The 16,259-nt window shown below is 39.8% G+C and overlaps 1 protein-coding gene across 1 annotated transcript in view; it reads left to right on the top strand.

Moving 5' to 3' along the window:
• Positions 1-16,259, top strand: part of LOC126185225 (target of rapamycin complex 2 subunit MAPKAP1) — a 139,423-nt gene that overhangs the window by 77,983 nt on the left and 45,181 nt on the right. The window contains exons 5-7 of the mRNA XM_049928105.1: positions 2,927-3,096; positions 5,676-5,846; positions 14,688-14,737. Of these exons, the coding sequence (XP_049784062.1) occupies positions 2,927-3,096; positions 5,676-5,846; positions 14,688-14,737 (391 nt within the window). The remainder of the gene's footprint in view (positions 1-2,926; positions 3,097-5,675; positions 5,847-14,687; positions 14,738-16,259) is intronic.

The raw sequence follows: 16,259 nt of genomic DNA, 5'->3' as shown, positions 1-16,259 counted from the left end.
TTGTTTGCAATTGGTTTGAAGAACATTCTGGACAATTCGAGCAAATGATTTGGCCACCCAGATTGCCCAACGTGAATCCCATTGAATTGAAAGGTCAATTTGTGCACAAAATCCTGCACCAGCGACACTTTTGTAACTGTGGATGGGTATAGAAGGAGCATGGCTCAATATTCTGCAGGGTACTTCTAACGACTTTTTGAATCCATGCCACATCAAGTTGGTGCACTGTGTCAGGCAAAAGGAAGTCCAACATGATACAAGAAGTATCCCATGACTTCTTTTTTTTGTCACCTCAGTGTAAATTGCTGTTGGTGAAACCTGCAATACCATGGAAGGGCTCTTGAAACTGTTATGAAACTTAAATGGTATTGAATGCAAGGGTTTGAAGGTGAGCCACATTATTGGCACATTTATCACTGGTGTGTGGGTGGTATAGTACCAGATGGGCATGTATGCAGTACTCTGTGTTAAAGTCTGGTCACCTCGCTTTATGCTGAAGCTTATTAGTCACACCCTTAATCCTGGATCATTGCCCTGTTCTTCAAAAGGTTTTCCATCTGGCTGAGGATTATATGAGATGGATTTTCTTCTTACAAGCCATGTACCAGAGAATCGCTGTATTAATCTGTGTTGTTGACTCTTATGGACATTCTATGCACCTGGTTGTGCTTTCCTTTTATGGAAAATAAAAATTTATTACGATTTTAGTGGGTGTTATCAATCATGAATGATATTTAAACACTTGTGGATGTCACATCGATAGAAACAACATTATCACAGTCAGTATTTCCTTTAGTATTTGTGAGCTGCTGTAAGTTTTTGAATGTTCTGGACCAAGTTAGAGATTTTACCTGTCTGCTAGGTTGACTGCTGGTGGATGAGTTGTTATGTATCCTTACCATACAGTCTGCCTTCTTGTTGAGAAGGCTTGAAAATTCAGGTCAGCTGTGGGTAAACATTGTGTTATTGAAATATGGCACTAGAAGGGTGACAGTTGAGGGAGGAGTGTGTAGGATTCATAGAATACCATTTGGGCCCGAGACTTTGAAAAACATAGCATCTAGTTTTGTTGAAATTAGCATTTTTTGTGTAAACAATTAGACAGATAAATTTAAAAGACTTGTTAGTAGTGTGTATTTTCATTATATAGTTGTAACAATATAATGAAAAGACTCATACTATTAGCTTTCAGCCAACAAGGCCTTTGTCAATATTAGACACACACACACACACACACACACACACACACACACACACACACACACACACACACACGACCAGTCTCTGGCAGCTGGAGCCAGACTGCGAGCTGCAGGGCATTATGGGAGAGGCAACTGTGTGGGTATAAGGAGGAGGCTGGGGTGAGGAGAGCGATGTATAGCAGGGTAGGGGTGGGGTGGGGGCGGTAAAGTGCTGCTGGGATTGTGCAGGGATGAGTTGGAGAGTGGGGCAGCTAGATGCAGTTGGGAGGTTAGACAAGGAGCAGAGGAGGAAGGGGGGGGGGGAGAGAGAGAGAGAGAGAGAGAGAGAGGGGGGGGGTGAAAGGGAGTGGGGGGGTGAGGGGCTAGCAGAAAGGGAGAGAAGTAAAAAGACTGGGTGCATTGGTGGAATAGAGGGCTGTGTAGTGCTGGAATAGGAACAGTGAAGGGGCTAGATGGGTAAGGACAATGACTAACGAAGGTAGAGACCAGGAGGCAGTTGGGAGTTGGTTTGTTAAATACTATTGTTTCATCACTTCTTTTAAGAAAGAAATGGAAACTGACATCTTAAAACTATAATACTGGCAAATTTGAAAGTGATTCTAGTTACAGATGTTTTAAGTATACTCTGTAAATGAGGAATAGCTTGTGCAAGTTCTGTATAGGCAGGGCCAGTTGAACAGTTTTGCACAGAAATGACTACCACGTGGCATCCTCCCCTATTTTCCCTCATACATTTTCAGCCGTGCCAGTTTTTGCTAGTAATTTTGATAAGCACTGTATAAAAGTCTTGCACTTGAGTGCTCAGTGTGCCCCTCTGAACTTTGCACTCCAAATGGCCGCTGTTAATTATGATAAGTCTTGTCTAGAAATCTTACAGTTATGGCTTTCCAACCTGAAGCTTATGTCACTTGTGCCTTAACTTGCACTGTGCATAAGTAGACGCAAAATTTTCACATTTGCTAGCATGTATTGAACAAGATACACCAGTAACGATAAAATTTTTGTACGTTTACACTAAGGTAAATCTACCACAATGGTGCAGCACCTGATACATATGACACATAAGATGAGATGATACTGTAAGAAAAACACTTGATAGTGGGAATAATTACTGGAAATCTCTCATGCATAACAAAGATTAAATAAAAATTACAACTGGCACCAGCAAATATACATACATTAAAAAATATTGAAATAGACTACAGAGTGGATGTGTCAACTGTACATCCAGAATACATGCTTTTTATTCATTGCAGGAGTACATTATTTTACAGGCCTTTTATGCTGAATTGCAGTGCAATGCGTGACAAGAGTTGAAATGTGAGAAACTAATATGGTGCAGTAAATATCCAGAACCTGATTTCAAAAGGTACCTGCACTTAACGAATGTTTCCTTCTGTTCTGGTGCAACTGTCACAAGAACAATGACCCCTCTCACCTAATGATGCTTTCCTTGTATTAAGCTGACAGATCTTTTATCTTTATAAAATCATCCTGGAACAAACACATTACTGATACTGGTTAATGTACTTGTCTATAGACATTTATCTTTCTGGCTTCTAGAGTAGTCTGTGTGAGTGTAATTGTTTGAAAATGTTTTGCCAATGTGACTAATTTGATGATGTTTTTTCATAATGTTTTCGGTGTGAAATTAAATTATTGCCTTTTTGTCAGTCCCAAGTCCTGAGTGTCTATTAATAACTGTCTCATTTTTCTCTCTGCAGGCTCAGGTTGGGATGTCCAAAAGATCGTATGGTATCTTTTTAACTATGTTACCAGAAGAGCAAAGGAATTATCCAATGCATGTTGTTGTACTGGCAAATGCAAAAGTGCAAGACCTTATTGGGCTGATATGCTGGAAAGTGACACAAGAATATGGCGTGAACAAGCTGAAGTATGTCTTACATTAACAGATGTAGAATGTTAATTTTGCATTGCAAATTGTTTTATAGAACCTTTTGTGAGCAATTTTTTTAGTTGTGCAGCTAGCATGCTATGTTCAAATAGACTTAGGTGTCTGACTTTGTATCTTAATGCCACATGGTGCTTCAGAGCAGATAGTGTTTCAACATTTTCTCTTAGAGCTCAAGCATTCAAGGCAAGAGTAACCTCCAGCTGCCATAGCAGTGTTTCTTTATACACCGTGTTAAGTCCTTTTTTATGTACTTCTATGAAGAACTGCACGGTACCTTTATATTAGTCTGTCTTGAATAGTGTTTATTAAGGTTTTTCAAAGTATTTTTCAAGGATTAGTGTCACATGAGCTGATTTTGTTGCACAGCGATAGCCAGAAACAGTGTTGCAGCAGTATGTAGATTATACCTAGACACTATTTTGGTTAATGTTATATTCCTTGTGTAGATGAAATGTAGGTTAAAGATGGACAGGGACTGCACTTCTTGTGTATGGAGATAGGGGGAATGCCCTTGGGGATAATCCCAACTGACCATCTGGTTAGGATTGAAACTGCAGACAGCTGTTTTGACCTACATAAGGCATACACCACCACTTGTTACCATCATATTTAGCTTACTTGTCATGACTGGGGTTTTGAGGCTGCCTACCAATTTTTATTCATCAGTTTTTATCACAGTGGTTGTTTTGGATTAGGGTTGGTACTACACTCAGCTCCTCATGGATCCGAGAGAATGGAATCCTGCAGTGCTCCATGCTGAGTTGTTACACTCTTCCTCATTGCCCTCGATGGGCTACTGGTTACCCTCATACTACATGTTGGCAACTTTTGCATTTGATAAAGCTCTCACTCTGTAGTCTTGACTGAAGGCCAGCTCTGAGATGCCATCCAGAGGGCCTCCAATTGGAATCTTTCCTGTGGTTTCCCCTGCAAAAACACGAGTCATGCATTTCTGTCATACCTCAGTCCATCTTGATCCAGAACTCTACTTTGATACCCACTGCTTGGACATTATTGTACAGTCCCAGTTTTTTTGGTCCCTTGATCCTACCTCTTTTGCCAGCTGTCTTTGTCATCTCCTTGTTACTCTTGTATCGCCGTCTGCCACAGCCTGTTTCCCATTTTAGGGGTAGCAGTTAGTTGAATAGTGTGTTGTGTTCCCTTCTTCAATGCCTTGACTATAATGGATTGGGGTTGGAATAGTTGCGAGAAAGATGGCTCCTGTTGCATACAGAGTTGCAGGGATCACTCACCTGTTCCCACTCACTGGCTGCCTTGACCATTTCTCTCACTTTGTTTTATTATTGATAGGTCAAGTGATGTCCATTACCACCAGAAGGCATTCTTTACTCTGTAACTGTCATTGCTCTTAACCAGGTTGGTGAGGTGGTTGGATATGGTCGGGGTTTCTCTTGACGCAGATGAGCTGTGGGAGGCCCCTTGTCTGCTGTTCCTGACCCAGTCCACACATTTTCACTTCTTAAATTATTTCTCAGCTCGGGCATCACTATTGCCTTCGGTGTCTTGATTTTGCCACTCAAACATACTTACATTATCTGATCACATTTCTGATGGTCATCACTGGCACCAGATTAACTACTTCTTGACTGAGAGGCTGATGACTCTGCTGTTTAGTCCCTGAACCCTCCAGCCGATGAATGAATGAATGAATGAATGAATGAATGAATGAATGAATGAATGAATGAATGAATGAACAAACGAATGAACTTGTTTGACCACACTAGAAGTGTTTATGCCACCAAACCATTGCGTCATATGATTGTGCTTTGTTGTCATACAGTTCCACCAACTCAGAATGGGTTATTGGAGCATTGTTCTCTTTAGGATGTAGAAAACAAAATATTGCATGATACTGCACTTCATCACTGGTCTGCACTATTTTGCTTTGGCTCTTGATGTGGCTTGGAATGGTACTGTGACACAGGAATTTCAGTGATTACCAAGACTGGATATATGTACCTATGAACAAACTAAAAATTAATTAAATAACTTAATTTTTTGTGGGAGTGATAGTTAAAAATTTATTACTAGATATGACAGAGGAAATCCATAGGAGAGCAATGCATCTCTCCTCAGGTTCATCTAGTAAACTAAAAAGTGTCACAGACGATAGTAATCCAACTCTAGTGGCAGAGATTACAAAAGGGGGTGTTGTGCATCAGAGCATAGTTTATTTTTAAAGTTTGTAGAATTTCCATCCCTAGTAGAATCAACCGATGTATTGCCTTCTCGTACACGTCTCACGAAAGGACCATGAAGGTAAAAATTAGAGAGAGTTGAGCTCACACAGAGGCTAACCAATAGTCGTTCTTTCTGCACACCATTTGCAACTGGAACATTAAATGGGGAAGTGCTGTTGGTACACAAAGTGCACTCCACCGCATACAATAAGGTGGCTTGCGGAGTAAAGATGTATGTATAGGTGCACCTGTAATGTAACCTGTATTGCAGATTATGACATGAAGGAGATTGGTAGTAATTTAAATAGAGATTAATGTAAACTATTTGCAGGAAGTTAATACTTTTCCTCTTAACAGGGACAATGTTGCTTACTATGGCCTTTATATTGCTGAAGATGATGGAGAAGTTGATTGGTACTTCCCTTGTATTGATCCACGAGAGACTGTTGGGAAGTTTACATTTGCATACTTGGCCCTTGTTGAACTCAAAGAAGCAGTGAAGCAAGTAGACAACTCCAAAGATGAGAGGTGAGTGACATTTACACTGGATGTAATTTAACAGAGAAATCTGAAATAAGACATTATGATTAAATCTATGTTGGAACAACAAAACTTAACGCTTCTGTTACTCAACAGAAGAAAATCCGTGGACTGAATGAGTTATGTCGAATAAAGATTCTGCCAGTAGTTTGGTACCATATGTTTCATGGGTAGATGCATAATTCAGGCTGTGTGAAGTAATGCAAGAAAAAAAAATTGTGGTAGAAAAGTGGATGTCATCATATAAAATAGCATGTCCACTTTTTGACAAGCAATTTCAATCATGATTATTGAAAGTCTATATTTAAAACTGATACAGCCTTCCACTTTCTTTCAAACAAAGCATGATTTGTTGCTTGAGGCTGAGAATTAAGCTTTGTGTAGGAGACTATTATGTTGGTCCTTTTTCACATGGGTAATAACTGATATAATTTCTGTTGAAAGAACAGTGCATGCCTCAGACAGTATAATTAATGTTATCAAAAGATATGATATACCTTTACCAGTTACATATTATTTGAGAAAATGTGATAAGATTGTAAACTTGCATTATGGTTCTATTTTTGTTTCTTTTGCCTCTGTAAACAGAATTGTAATTTTTTTTTTTTTTTTTTTTTTTTTTTTTTTTTTTTTTTTTTTTTTTTTTAATCAGCAAATCTGTACAAGTATCTGTTTACATGGAATTGCATAAAGACCAAATTTTTGTAAGCATGTGCAACTATTTCTCATTAATGTAATTAACTTATTCTTCTAAAATCATTATTTCCCATGACTGGAAACCGCTGCACTTCCGGTGGAATTATAATTTCCAGAGTATGGTCTAATGGATGCTTTAGTTTTTTTTCCAGTGGGGTGACTGTAGTGACATGGGAGCTAGGGAAGTAAATGAGGCTCTTTAACAATTTTATGATAAGAGATAGGAAGAAAATGGAACAGGGGGGAGAGCTGTTGACCTTCAGATTGAACTAGGTATGAGTAGGAAAGATCTGGGTGTGTTAAAGAGACTGAAGGTTAAACAGAGGTGGGAAGTGATAACAGGCAGTAGAAGGTGTAGACATAGGACTTCTTCTTACAGCTTTGTGGTAAATGTGGAAAAATAAGTTTTACCTTTTCCTGCAGTTGGAAATGGATGAGCCTCAGATAGATGCAGGTGTAGAGGACATCAAACTTTCAGCAAGAAATCGAAAAGTAAGACTGCAGAGAGGAGGATAATTTTAGCATTCAGTACAGGCAACCTTTATAGTGATGTTCACATAAGAAGGGTGCTCTGTGATGCATTCTGCATAGAGAGAGGTGGAGAATACTTTGCAGTGTTGTCTGTGTGCACTTCGTCTCTGTCCTACTGCACATGCTTCAGCTGTTGCCCTCCATGGCAACTGGCAGCACTGGGGTAAGTGCTGTACTGGGCCACTGATACTGCTTCTGACTCTCTCTTGTAGAATTTATGTACTCATAAAACTACATCATTTATTACCATAATACTTGTCATGTTTGCTTAAGGCCACCCATAATGAACACTATAATGGCTAAGTAACATCACCATATGCAAAAGCAGAGAAAAAGCAAAGCTCTGTACTGTGGCCCTGATGGACCAGTTGGGACCAACTGACTGCCGTGTCATCCTCTGGATGTGGTATGGAGCAGTGTGGGGGTCAGCACACCACTCTCCCAGCTGTTGTCAGCTTCCTTGACCTTGGAGCTGTTACTTCTCATTCAAGTAGCTCCTCAATTGGCCTCACAAGACTGAGTGCACCCTGTACCAGTTCTCCCCCACCAAGGAAAAATCCGTGACAGTACTTGGAATTGAGCCCAGATCCTTAGTATAGCCACCAGACACATTAACCACTGAGATACAGATGCAGACTCGCCATACTCAGGCTTGTACCAAAATCAACAATAAAAGTTCTATGTGCACATGGAAGTGAGTGTGAGAGACTGAGACACTCAAAAGTTGACTTACAGGCAATGCCAAAAGACAAGTAACAGGTAGTGGCTTTATTGCTCTGATGGTATGGTTCAAATGGCTCTATGCACTATGGGACTCAACTGCTGAGGTCATAAGACCCCTAGAACTTAGAACTACTTAAGCCTAACTAACCTAAGGATGACACACACACATCCATACCCGAGGCAGGATTCGAACCTGCGACCGTAGCGGTCGCGCGGTTCCAGACTGTAGCGCCTAGAACCGCTTGGCCACTCCGGCCGGCTTCTGATGGTATGGTAAGCATCATTGTCTAATAATGCATATTCACATCTTGGGCTCCTTTTTGCATGGTGAAGTTTTCTTGATATTGCTGTTCTTCCATTGTCTTGTTGATGACACTCAACAGCATTCTTAGATACAGGCACAGTGAGCTCATAATTTGCAATGTCTTTCTGATATGCTGGTGGTTATGGCGTGTGTCCTGTGGGTGAACTCTTTCCTGTACACCAGTGGGTGCTGCAGGAGCAATGTCAACAGTAGGTGGTTACTAGATGTGGTGTTGTGTAAGCAAGACCCTGGTGACTGCAGTGCACAGGAAAGCTTCAGTGTTGTCCAGTACTGGTACTGCTGCTCCTGCTGAAAACTGACAGTGCTGTTGATGTGAGCTCCTCTAGGCAGTGATGCGGAAAGTGTCAGATCTGCCACATGGTGCTACTAGCTCTCAGTTTGTCAAAGTGAGATTGCTCTCCAGCTGTGTCAGTTGTCCATATATGGCAATGATATTTATTGGTTTTTGAGTAAGTCAGTCTTCCATCTGCAGGCAGACTCTAGTTCCATAGCCTTAAAATCAACTACACAGGCATAGCTTTCTTGTGTCAATGAACAGCATGGAGTGACATTGTTCTTCACATAATGGAGCGATTCTCATTCTTCAGGTATCACGTACAAATTACATGACTGTCCAGCTGTGACTGTAAACTGTGGCAAAGCTGGATAAGGATAACCTTCTGGTTGCAGTTGTGCCCCATATGTTATCCTTTGGCTAATTTTGAGCAGCATATTTGCAAAAATGATTGTCATGGATAACTTTGTGAGTTTACCTCCTTCATACTGCTCTTCATTAAAAATCTTGCTGTCTTGAAAGTGCTCATGTGCTAACTGGTGTAAGCAATGCAGTTGGTTTTTTAGTTATCTGGTGTAGCTATGATATCTGAATTGCTGTTCAGTAGGTTTTGTCTGCAATTCCATTGAAGGGTTGCATTTTCATCTGTAGAATGACTCTTGAGATGTGCACTTTCAGGTAATACACAATGTAATATTGAGCACAAAAGCAGTATTTAAAATAGAATGGTTTGAACTCAGTGGGAATTTGACATGTGCTCGATGTGTTCCTTCAAGTGATCCATTCCTTACTGCACAGTGTGTTTGTGAATGTATTCTGTTCCCATGTAGTCATTAAAATGTGGTATACATGGTTTTGTTGAGAAAATAACTTCCTTTCTCATGGGACATTGTGGAGGGTACTTCATATCTCAGAATAATTCTTACCACTAGAACATAGACTATTGTTTCAGCATTCTGTTGTGGTATGGGTCCCCAGTGGTGTACATATACTGAAAGGTGATGAATTGATTTCCATATTCAGTGAGCAGTAGTAGTTCAGATTGTCAGTCAGTATTAGATTGTTTGTCAAATACATGCCCAGATTTACTAACAAAAATGAGTATTATTTGCATGTTTGATTGTGTACTTTTGTTCTACTAGTAACTCTCACAAAGTAGTTTTAGTATGTTATGTCTGCAGTCTGTATCTCATAAATGAACAGAGCTGACTGGAGGATCTGTGTTCATTTCTACAGACTAAATTTTTGTTCTGTAAGGCGGTCATATGGCAGTATTAAATTAGTTTCATAATGCCACAACTGATTGACATCAGTCATATAGATCTATAATTAAGTGGATATTTCCAGTAACCCATTTTGAAAACAGGAATGAGCTGCATCTTTTTCTAATTGCTCAGAATGCTTCATTGCTCCAGCAGCTTACAGTGAACAGCTACTAGAAGGGAAGCCAGTTCTTTTACATAATTTGTATATAATTGTGTAGGTATCACATTGGGGCCAGCTGCCTTTACTCTGTTGAGTGATTCTAGTTTATTTTCTGTTCTGCAATCATTTACGTAAATATCTGACATTTCAGCATTTGTGCAATGATTGAAAAGGGGAACTGTTGTACAATGTTCCACAGTGAAATGAATTTGGAAAAGTTCAGTATTTTGATTCTCTCTCCATTTCAGTGACAGTACAATTACCGAGAGCCTGCGTAGATGCTTTTTTATCAATTTACTGCTTCTTGTAACACACTGGCTTTTCAGGAATTTCTTGTTGAATAGTCAATGAACTGACAAAATTGTCAACGCAGGTATTCAGTGATTGTACTTCCTAAGAAATTTTCGTATCACATTCATTAAATGCTTCTTGCATTGGTCTCTTTTGACTCATTTCAACTTTTTTTTTTTTTAGTTGTTCTTTGTCAGCAATGCTATTATTACTTCATTGAAATCTATGATGAAGCTCTCTTTGCTTTTTTAGCAATTTCCTAAGATGTTTTTTTCCCTCCTTCACAACCTTGTTTGGCACATGCATGTCTGTAGCATATTGTACAGTACTTTCGAGTTGTATCCATTTGTGCTCCACATTTTTATCCACATTGATGAGTGTTTGGTCTTGACTGCTCGGGTAATCTTCATGGTCTCTGATTTCCTTTCCTACTTTAATGAAATTAAAAAGTTGGGCTGTCTTAGTTACCAAGAGATCTTGGATGTTGCTACCATGGAATTTGTTCTCTAACTGTGAAAAGTGATTTTCAGAAAGAACATTCAGGACAGTCTCACAAATTCCTGTGCCTAACATCCGTTTTAATCATATTAGTCTCCCATTCTAGAAGTGGCTAATTGAAATCTGTCCCCATCACTATAACACTATCAGGAAATCTATGCACAATATTTTCCAAGTTTTTCTGAGAATATTGTCTCTTAAGACATATGGTATATAAAAGCATCCAGTTACCATTTTAGTCTTGGCTGTATGCTTATCTTCACACAGAATATTTCACATTTGGAATCCTAATAACATTAGGTAGTATAGAGTTCTGTACAGCATTACATACACACCATGGCACACTTAGTGTCAAGCCTATGTGGGTGATTGCCCTTTATTTGTTATTAATGTGGGTGAACTATTCCTCCCCCTAATTATGGCATATAAGTCATCAACAAGCCTATGGAGAGGATCCTCCAACCGAAAAATTTCCCATATACATGCCACACACACTCTACCACCCAAATACCTATTTCCTGCATGCAGTACACACCTGATGTGTTGAGAGGGGCGCTCCTATGCTCCATCTGAAAGCATAAAGAAACCTACATCAGAAATAATTACCCTCCAATGGGCTCCAAAAGGGGGACTGCAATTGCTTCTGGATACACTGCAGCAAAGCAATGCTTTCTGGAGTCATCAGTTCGTCTAGCAATGTAGATCAATTGAGGATGGCCTGTGAACACAGGTGGCAGATGTAATTCCTACCAACGTGAGCTGCAGTTCGCAGCTGGCTGCACCCGATGTGTTCAGTAAATGTTAACGGAGCTTTCTCCACATCACAGATAGACACATCCCTCTCAAATAAACACACAAATTGTGTATTGACCTTCTTTTCTAACCTGACAGCTATTTCCCTGAAAGGACACATTACTCCCCCAATTTTAGAGCTCCCAATGACCAGCATACCCACCATCACTGCTTGTCAGGGCTTTGCAGGCAGTGCAGTCACAGGCTTAGCAGACAAAGATTTCTTTGCAGGTTCAGACCTGGTGTCAGCTGTGGGTAGCACCTTGTATCTGTCACTAAAGTTTAGAGGACAGCTGTGTGGCCAGTATGCACTTTTGCTTTCTGCCCAGAGCATAAGGAACTCGCAACTGTTTAGCATTCATTCAGATTCAGGACTAACTGGTCAGGATATGCATATCAGAAGGCACAAAGACATCAGGGAATTCTGTCAGCACAAAAGGTGACCTGAAGTTGGTGCAATCCAGGCCATCAGCCTAAAGTCTGTAGTGTGTGCATGATAGCCAGTGTAGCTTCTAGCTGTCTCTGAACAGCAGCCAATTCTTCTTGCATCCATATTTAAGCAGTAAGGTCCCTATCCATCTCCCACTATGTAGAGCCATAGTGATATTTCTCCATTAACGAGACATGCCGTTTCTTCTGGCAAGTACAGTCCTGGGTGTATTTCACACTTCTGTTCTACTCTTTCTCTGCAGGTAGACCTCATGATGTTGATTCTAAAAGATTTTTCTGCATGAAGCCACATTGTTGTTGCTGTGGATAATCCTTTGCTTGTTTTAGTGTGTGCAGCAGGTACTGGTGTGCTAGTGTATATTGTCACTGTTTCATGCTTAGCTCTGGGTCTGCATTGCATAGTTGTATATTATTTTTTGCTATCTTCATGTGCCTTCTCTTGAGAGTACTTCATGTATAACTCTTTCAGCTTGCATTGGACACTTCAGTGTGTAACTGTGATTCCAACTTGTGTCAGCAGTGCATCCCAGCATTTGCTTTACAGCCATTGTCCATATATTGTACAACTCCAAACATCTGTGAGATCCTGCATTCTGTTTGTAATGGCAGGTTACATTCCCTCATTTGAAACATGCCATTGATAGGGTCACTTATGATGAATTAAGAAGCCCTCCGCTACTAGAATTCCAACATGGGGCAGGACAGTATCCTATCTTACAATGTTTAAAGGCTACTTTGCTATGGTACAACTGTTTGCTTGCAAGTACAGTTTGGTAATTCCCTGCAATGTGAATATTACCTGAAATTCCTTTTATTTGTACCTCTTTAACTGTAATCAACTTCACTTCTTTAAACTCTGCTTTTGTTATCAGGCTAAACTGTGCACCACAAATGAAAAAAAATTAAGTGCTCCTGTTCTGTTCTTTGATCAGGTGATCACAATAAACTCATTCTCCCAGTCTAGTACCTAAGTGCTTCTTTCTCTTGTGCAAATGGACTACAGGGTTGCACTGTTAAACAGTTACCAAGTGTTGAGTTTCCTTGTTTTTGTGAATCTACATTGCTTTACAATTTATTGATTTACTGTTGCTTCACTACATGCTCTTCTTTCTTCTCCTTCTCCATCCTCCTCCCCTGCCCCCACCCCCAAATCCCACCCTCACCCCCTACCACCTACCCCTCACCCTGCCAAGTTTCTGCTGGGATTTGGTCTTACTCAGTCACACAGCATTGTGTGCACTTGTACATTAGATTTTATACATGTAACCACAGTTAGGGACTCTTGTGTGGTCCATTTCCATGGTAATCCTGCATGTCTGTTGGTTCTAGATGTTTTGAAGTGGTGCTGGAATTCACTTCACTTCTCTTCTCAGCACATTGTGGAATACCTTCAGTTCACCTGCTTCTACCGTACACTGTTCATCAGAGACTTTACTAGCTTCAGAGTGACTGATCTTTGTAATTGAATCTTGCATCATGCACCCCCCCCCCCCCCCCCACACACACACACAAACACAGACGTACACACCTATAGGGACACGTATTGTCTGAGTGATTGCTCGGAGAAGTGGTAGAGTAGAGGAAAGGAACATACTAAATGGAGAGCGAAATGTGTAGCTGGCAGTAAGGAAGTGGAGTGGGGTGGGGTAGGTTATTGGAAGATATGAGAGGAAAGACAGATGGCTCTCAATATCTGCAGCAAAATGTTGACTGGAAAAGGTGCCAGTCATAAAAGAGAGCTGGTGGTAAGGTAAATAAAAGTTCTGGATGCAGGATCAGTGGTGTGGAAAACAATACAATCAAAAAGGAAAACAGTAAGGGATTGAGAAGGGGACCAGGGGAGTTTAAGGCCAAAAGGATTGCAAGAATTAAAGTTATGCTGAAATGATGGGTACCATGTGTATAGTTAAGTTGGGGAAGGGAGGAGGTAGGAAACTAAATGGCATGGGTACTGAAGCAGCTGTTGAAATTATTGATGCTGTGGTGTGCAGCATGTTCAGTAATTGGGTGGTAGAGTTTTTAGTCAGATATAGTGTATCAGTCATCATTACTGTAGACAGAAATACTGTAATTTCCATCTGCAATCTGCACACAGGATGCTGCACATCAGTTGCAGCACACCATGTATACAGTATTGCTGTACTCCCAACCTCATTGGCTTAAATATCCACTCCTCCCATTCCGACTCCTCTTCTCACCTTCACCCTCCATCTGACTTCTACCTGTCCTGCCTTTTTAACATTACGCCTCCCTTATCCAGACTTTGCACTCACCACTTCCCTCTGTTTCTCTCTCCAACATATGCATTTCCCTCAACAACAAACTCCCAAGAAACACCCCCACCCCCCTCCCCATCCCAGTGCTTTAAGAAAATGTTTTCTTCATTTATCAAACATCCTGTGATGATGATTCAAAAGAGAATTTTTCTCTGCTTGCCTTTGTCATGCACTCTTTTAGTTTACAGTTCATAAATACTATGAATGGCAAATGAATTACTGCTTTAACAGGAGAGAACTGTTAGGTTGTCAGCCCCTCTGTGTTGATACAAACACAAGAAAAGTTCTTTTAAGTATTTAAAGTGTGTTTCTTTCTCTTGTCTGTTTATTTAAACAAGTTGTTTCAATAAAATTGTGCTCAAAATTGTCTTGTTATTAACATTAAAATATTCATTATTGATTGCAGATTGATATTACACCAGGTTGGAAATTCTTGTGAAAGAATTAAAACTTAACTTATTATGCAACTGTGCACATGGAACATTTTAAGGTGTATAGGATATTGTTTAATGAGGGTTATAGTGATTTATGAATGATTAATGTTTCAGGTATTCTGCTGAAATTTCAGGAACCACAGAGAGTGGGACAAGGCCTAAAGGTTGGTAATATTTTGATTATTTGTTTAGAATATCTAAGTTACGAGGAGGAGGATAACATTTTTGAAAACTCCTCTCCTGTCCCCTGGTATCTGTGTGTGTGTGTGTGTGTGTGTGTGTGTGTGTGTGTGTGTGTGTGAGGAGGAATTACAATTATTTCATTATTAACAACTATTGTATTATATTGTTTGCCTTACCAGCATATTGGTATTGTTTCTAATCTGTATATATGAATAGTCAATCTTACAGTGTATGTTTAGTATATTTTCTTCATTATCCAGTAGCAGATTTGTAAAAATTGACAGTGTTCTTTGTATTTTAGTCACCTAACAGTAAATTCTCTTGAGGTGGTTTTGTACCTGATACACTTTGTGCATATAAGAGAAATGATCTTTATTTGTGCAGATATTCATGGCAATTTTGCTAGTTTTATTGCCTGTTTCTGATCTGTACCCATCCATTTGACAGGTATGAGAGACATCTCTTGTAATAAAGAACTTACTGGTTATAAACATTCCAAGTGAATGACCTCGTGGTAGTATCCAGTAGGCAGAACGTATTTGTGACTATATCTGGGGTCCACTTATGAAAGAAATCCTCAAGAGAGTAGTAGTCCCTTTTAGCCTCTGACTACTTCTCTGAAATCCAAAATGGATATGCAGATATTGTTTCTCAAATTTCTGTCGTGGGCCACATTGATTTTTTGTCTTTTTTAATTTTTTATTGTTATGTTTAGTTCAGTATAGAGAGATCCATTTATGGCTGTTCCTTTGTTTAGACAAAGGAAGGATAATATTCATCAACTCTATAGCATTTCTAACCTACACATGCCCTGTCGGTGGTGGTAAATGGAAAGTGCTGTCCAGAAATCTCTCTGCAGTGACAGGGTTTAGGTCTTATGAACTTTGGGTTTCAATAAGTGAGAACTGATCAGCACTACTAACTCACAAACTCTAATCATCCAGGAACACCTGCAGAACTGCACTGCAGAGAGGAAAGTGTGTGTGTAATCTTTGAGGAAGATAAATCCATTAAGCAAATTAAAGTCTGTTTGAGTAACATGTCTGATACAGTCAGTTGTCCCTCTTTAGATTTTTATTCTCTACCCCAAATGAAGGAAAGATTAAAGAACAAACTTTTATGATAAATGGCTTTTTTAAAACAGTGGAGGAACTTAGTTTTTGTAGAAGAAAGATAGTTGTGTTTTTGTCGACAGTAGATACATTTCTGACATATCACTGCTTCTGCTCCTTGAGGACAAATCCTTCAATGAAATGGTGATCTCTTTATGGACAGGACAAGTGGTTCCCTGGCTGTCAGTCTGAATGACAAATGCCACTCTGCTCCCATTCCTCTAACTGATCTTTTAGCAATTCCAGTGTTACACAATGTAACATTTAATTTGCTCCTCTAGAAACCTTTGACAGAGAAACTTTGCAAATATCCCCAAAATTTTCATAACTCTTTTTGGGCTATACATTAAGCAGTGTCCATTACCGTTGGATGTTGATGCATAGGGGAGAC

This window comes from Schistocerca cancellata, chromosome 4 (assembly GCF_023864275.1).
Source record: "Schistocerca cancellata isolate TAMUIC-IGC-003103 chromosome 4, iqSchCanc2.1, whole genome shotgun sequence".
Classification (NCBI taxonomy): domain Eukaryota; kingdom Metazoa; phylum Arthropoda; class Insecta; order Orthoptera; family Acrididae; genus Schistocerca; species Schistocerca cancellata.
The sequence above is the reverse complement of the archived record's forward strand: the minus strand, read 5'-3'. Positions and strand labels throughout refer to the sequence as shown.